At 31.7% G+C, this 4,440-nt stretch overlaps 1 protein-coding gene across 3 annotated transcripts; it reads right to left on the minus strand.

Annotated features, from left to right (window-relative positions):
* Window positions 1–828: 828 nt before the first annotated feature.
* LOC125065855 lies at window positions 829–3,871 on the minus strand. Of its 3 annotated transcripts, none has more exons than XM_047673704.1 (6): window positions 3,779–3,871; window positions 3,325–3,553; window positions 2,514–2,752; window positions 1,693–1,739; window positions 1,551–1,621; window positions 829–1,050 (listed from the first exon to the last, which is right to left on the minus strand). In XM_047673704.1, exons 2-6 carry the CDS (start codon window positions 3,509–3,511, stop codon window positions 956–958), a joined length of 639 nt encoding a protein of 212 aa, XP_047529660.1. In that variant the 5' UTR covers window positions 3,512–3,553; window positions 3,779–3,871; the 3' UTR covers window positions 829–955. The 3 variants fall into 3 exon arrangements, with proteins under 3 accessions (XP_047529660.1, XP_047529659.1, XP_047529658.1); XM_047673703.1 differs by having other exon boundaries at window positions 2,514–2,767; XM_047673702.1 differs by having other exon boundaries at window positions 2,514–2,773.
* Between the last annotated feature and the right edge of the window lie 569 nt (window positions 3,872–4,440).

A 4,440-nucleotide genomic window follows, 5' to 3' on the forward strand; every position in this document is an offset into this window, starting at 1 on the left:
TTGGGAGTTATAAGCACGATATCGCCAGAGGACTAAAAATGTAATAATTCCAACTAAAATACATTTAATTTCAACCTCATTTTCAGTAAAGGCTTCGGATAAAATAATATAATAGAAAAATGTTTTTACAAAGCGGAGTACATTTCTACATATTTATGGACATCCATTTTGTCGGCTATTGTGTGGGAAACTGCATTGAAATGATGTGGAAAGCTGAAAAATATTTACTTTGGACCGGCGAGCGGCCATTGACTAGATTGCAGAACTATTATGAGAAATAGCCCTGAAAACTACCCCAGAAAATGACGTTTACAGAATTCTCTCAGGGACCTTTACTTTGGTGACTAAGTATCCACTTTTCTAAATGCTTCGGTTTGTTTCGAATTCCAATTTTGATTTTATTAAGAAATAAAATAAAGTGTGTGTGAAAAAATATATTTTATAAAAGTTTTATATGAACTACTAAGCTGTATGACGTTGACGGTATTCATCAACATAAAATATATGACTTCTTTATTAAAATAAACGTTTTCGTTTATTTAAGATATGTAGACTGGTGAATGGGTTACTACTGTAAGATTTGTGGTTAGCAATCCTTTACATCGTCAATGCGCTGCATTCTTGGGAACAAAGTTGTGCCTGTAACCACACTGGCTCACTTACACTTCAAATCGGAACACAACAGTACAAAGTATTGCAGTAGAATACGTAAATCATACAACCGCTCTATAAAAAGAAAAGTACGATTCGATCGTATAACTCTTTTTATGAAGTCAGTTGAAAACTAAGTACATGAGTAAATATTATAAAATCAAATAAAATTTCATATCCATTTTTACACTTAGTATAATTTGCATACAATAATTTTAAAGCATCGAATATACAAGACGTCACGATTTGAAGTCGAAACATGTCATAGTTTTTATATCATAATAGTTTTTTACCAAAGATTTTATCAACGAGACTGTGCATCGCCATCGTTATTGCTACAAATCGAACAGCTGGAACCTCGTTTAGTTTTTGAACATAATTGGGACGATGATATATTATCTGTGAACAAGACATTTAATGATTAGTCTACGAGAAACTAGGAAACTAATTAGACCCAGCAGTGTCATTCTGAACGTAGTGAACGTATCACACTAGTGAATTGGTAACAACCGACGTACGGTGATACGATATTTTGATGCGTGTAACTTTTATATGTACGTTTTAATTATTATAGTCAATCATATTTTACAGTCTCACTTTTCGCGACCGTGTTTTGCATTGAGTTTTGAATTTCTATACTACTTATATAATTTACTTAAAAAAATATTACTTTTCTAAAATATGTCTATAAATAATATGTGTATACATAACGAACTGTAAGAATTTGTTGTTGCAATAATAAAAAATCAGGTCTGAAAAATCTGTTATAATATTTAATATTTTTTGCTCATTAATTCAAAACGAAAGTAAATTTAATTTTTAAACTCGAAAGATTTATAATTACGGCATTTACATAAATTAAAAACCAGTATATAAAAATTGTGTATGTATGTACTTACGTTTACTCAAAAGTATTGAGTGTATTGACTTGTACTTCGGAGGTGATGACGTTAAATTTGGTATCGGTACTCTGAAAGATTTTGATATGAATATATCTTAATAAGAATCACAAGAAACATACTAAAAGAAAAGATTACATACCGTGAAGGGACATCGTTGTTATTACCAAACCGTCTCTTACAGCCAGACTGAAAAAAACAATTAGATTTCATTCCTCTTTCCATTTCATATCATTGGATGCGTATAGATCTTTTATCATCGTTTTTGAATATTGTTCATCCTGGTATTCAAATAAAATGTTTATTAATTACACAAAGACCAAAAAAAATAAAGACATTCTTTATTTTTTTTTAATGTTATGCCTAGGATGCCTAAGACGACCAAATGGGCCACTTGATGTTAAGTGGGCACCACGACTCATTTATAAATAAATATTAACAATATCTTACATCGAAAATGCGCCACCAACCTTGGGAACTAAGATGTTATGTCCCTTGTGCCTGTAGTTACACTGACTTACTCCTTCAAACAGGAGTACAACAATACTGAGTACTGTTTGGCGGTAGAATATCTGATAAGAGGATGGTACCTACCCAGACGGGCTTGCACAAAGCCTTTCCAACAAGTATGTACACATACATAGCATGAATTTACACATGAATGCCTAATTTACGATGATATTCCACGACACGGTACATGTCTTAGAATATCTTCTAATACATGTATTATTATTCCTTACAATAGTTACTATCACTGAGCGAGAAAAGCGTAAGCATTATGATATTGCTGTTCATAATTTTGATTAGCCAACTTTAGATGAGTTACGTCTACGTGTTCTATTAATTTAAAATTACAGAATTATATACAGTAGGCAACACAAAACTAACTTTAAAATTTCACACATGAAAATGGTCAATCATGTATTTTGCTAAATTAAATAATGATAACAAAAATAAACTTACTTTGGAGCACGAAGAAAAACCAATTTCCCTTAAAACTCGTTCATCATAACTTGGCATAGTTTGAAGTCTTGGAATAGTATTAACAGCTGTTGTTGTCTGAACATAGCTTTCATTAGGAAATAAAATATCGTCTTTTTGTTTATCCTTCTGAGAAAATTTACTAAAAAATTCGTTTTTTAAAGCTTGATCATCTTTTTGTTCCATATCCCTTATCTCATATTGAGCACTGGCTGCATCTTCTGTAACAGCATGATCTGTTTCTTAAGTACATTAAGGTAGTGTCAATAATTTTTCATGGTTTACATGCATTAAACATTTTTAAACAAATGTCTAAAAAGGAGTATAATGTTTTCAGGTAGGTGAACGGGCAAAAGGGCCGTCTGATGGTAAGTGGTCACCATCACTCAAATACACTGGCGTTGTAAGAAATATTAAGCGTTCCATATATCAGAAATTCACAGCCTCCACCCCCCCAACCCCCGATTTGAGTGCTAAGATGTTCACTTCCTTTTGACTGTAGTTACACTGACTTGCTTATCATTCAAACCAGAACTCAAGAATACTAAGTTTTACTGTTTGGCGGTAGAATATCTCATGGTCGTACAAACCCAGACACAGACTTGCACAAGCCACCAAGTATTGTGCCTCAACAGGTTTGGATATTTAGGGTATCGTTATAATCCTTAAATTATTCTGAATGCCACTGGCTTTTATAAAGTAATTCATTTATTAATACATGATAGTAGTCAATTTAATTTTATTTCGTTACGTTTTTTATCTAAACTGTTAAGAAATTTAAATGTAATTTTACCTGCGATTATATTCTGTATAGGTGGACGTTCTTTGACGACTTTTAGTATGTAAGCAAGCATGGCGATTATTAAACAAACTCCAAAGGATATTACAAAAAGAGATTTTTTTACGAAGTCTTCGAAACATTCGACCAAATCGTCCATACAGCATTCTAAACTGTCAGCAATGGCTCTGTTTGAACACATTTGAGATAAGTTCGGTTCCACTAAAACATGTAATACATATACCTGAAAACAGAAGGAAATATTTGAGGTATTTTAAGCACTCATTCAAGCGATAAAATAAAAATACACAGTCTAGACAAAACCATTAAGATTCAAAGAGAGATTGTGAAGCGCTTCGTAATCTTGCAAAATGTTACCCAAGCGTTAGTATACTCTGTGACATTTTATTTTTACAGTTAAATAACGTGATCGTTTTTAAATATTCAAAAGGAAAAATGTGCTACGAACCAAGCAATTATTTTTACATTTTTGAAATATTGCGAATATTTCCTATACGCAAAAACAGGGCGCATAGTATGTTGAAATTTTTACTTTCACGCTTCAATTTCGAAACATAGGTGCTAATGTTTTTTCCTTTGACATATTATGCTCAATTTTGACACATAACTTTTTAAAATCTTCTTACATATTTAAAGATCTAATTTAGTAGAAAACTCTAATAAACTTAAATGTTTGTTTTAATGTTTAACATCAATGAATATAAAGTAAAGCTGAAATTGTATATAAATATTTATCTTTGAGATTCGAGAATTGAATTTGTTATTTGAAAAAGCGTTAATCTTAAGCTATATAGCAATACATAACTTTTATGTTCTACTAAATTGCTAATTGTTTGGAATTAAAAATATCAAAACCAATACACAAAAGACATATTGTAGATATGTTTAGTTTTTAAATTTGTTACCTGATGGTACGTGGACATCACCGGCCATAGACATAGGCGCCATAAGAGATTTTATTCATTCCTTACATTTCCAATGTGCTACCAATCTTGAGAATTAAGTTATTATGTCCCTTGTACCTGTAGACACTGGCTGATTACTTTGTTGATTGATCACCATTAAGCCGGAACGCAACAATAAAAGTATTGTTGCATGGCGGTGGAAGGT

This window comes from Vanessa atalanta, chromosome 8 (genome assembly GCF_905147765.1).
Source record: "Vanessa atalanta chromosome 8, ilVanAtal1.2, whole genome shotgun sequence".
Taxonomy (NCBI): Eukaryota; Metazoa; Arthropoda; class Insecta; order Lepidoptera; family Nymphalidae; genus Vanessa; species Vanessa atalanta.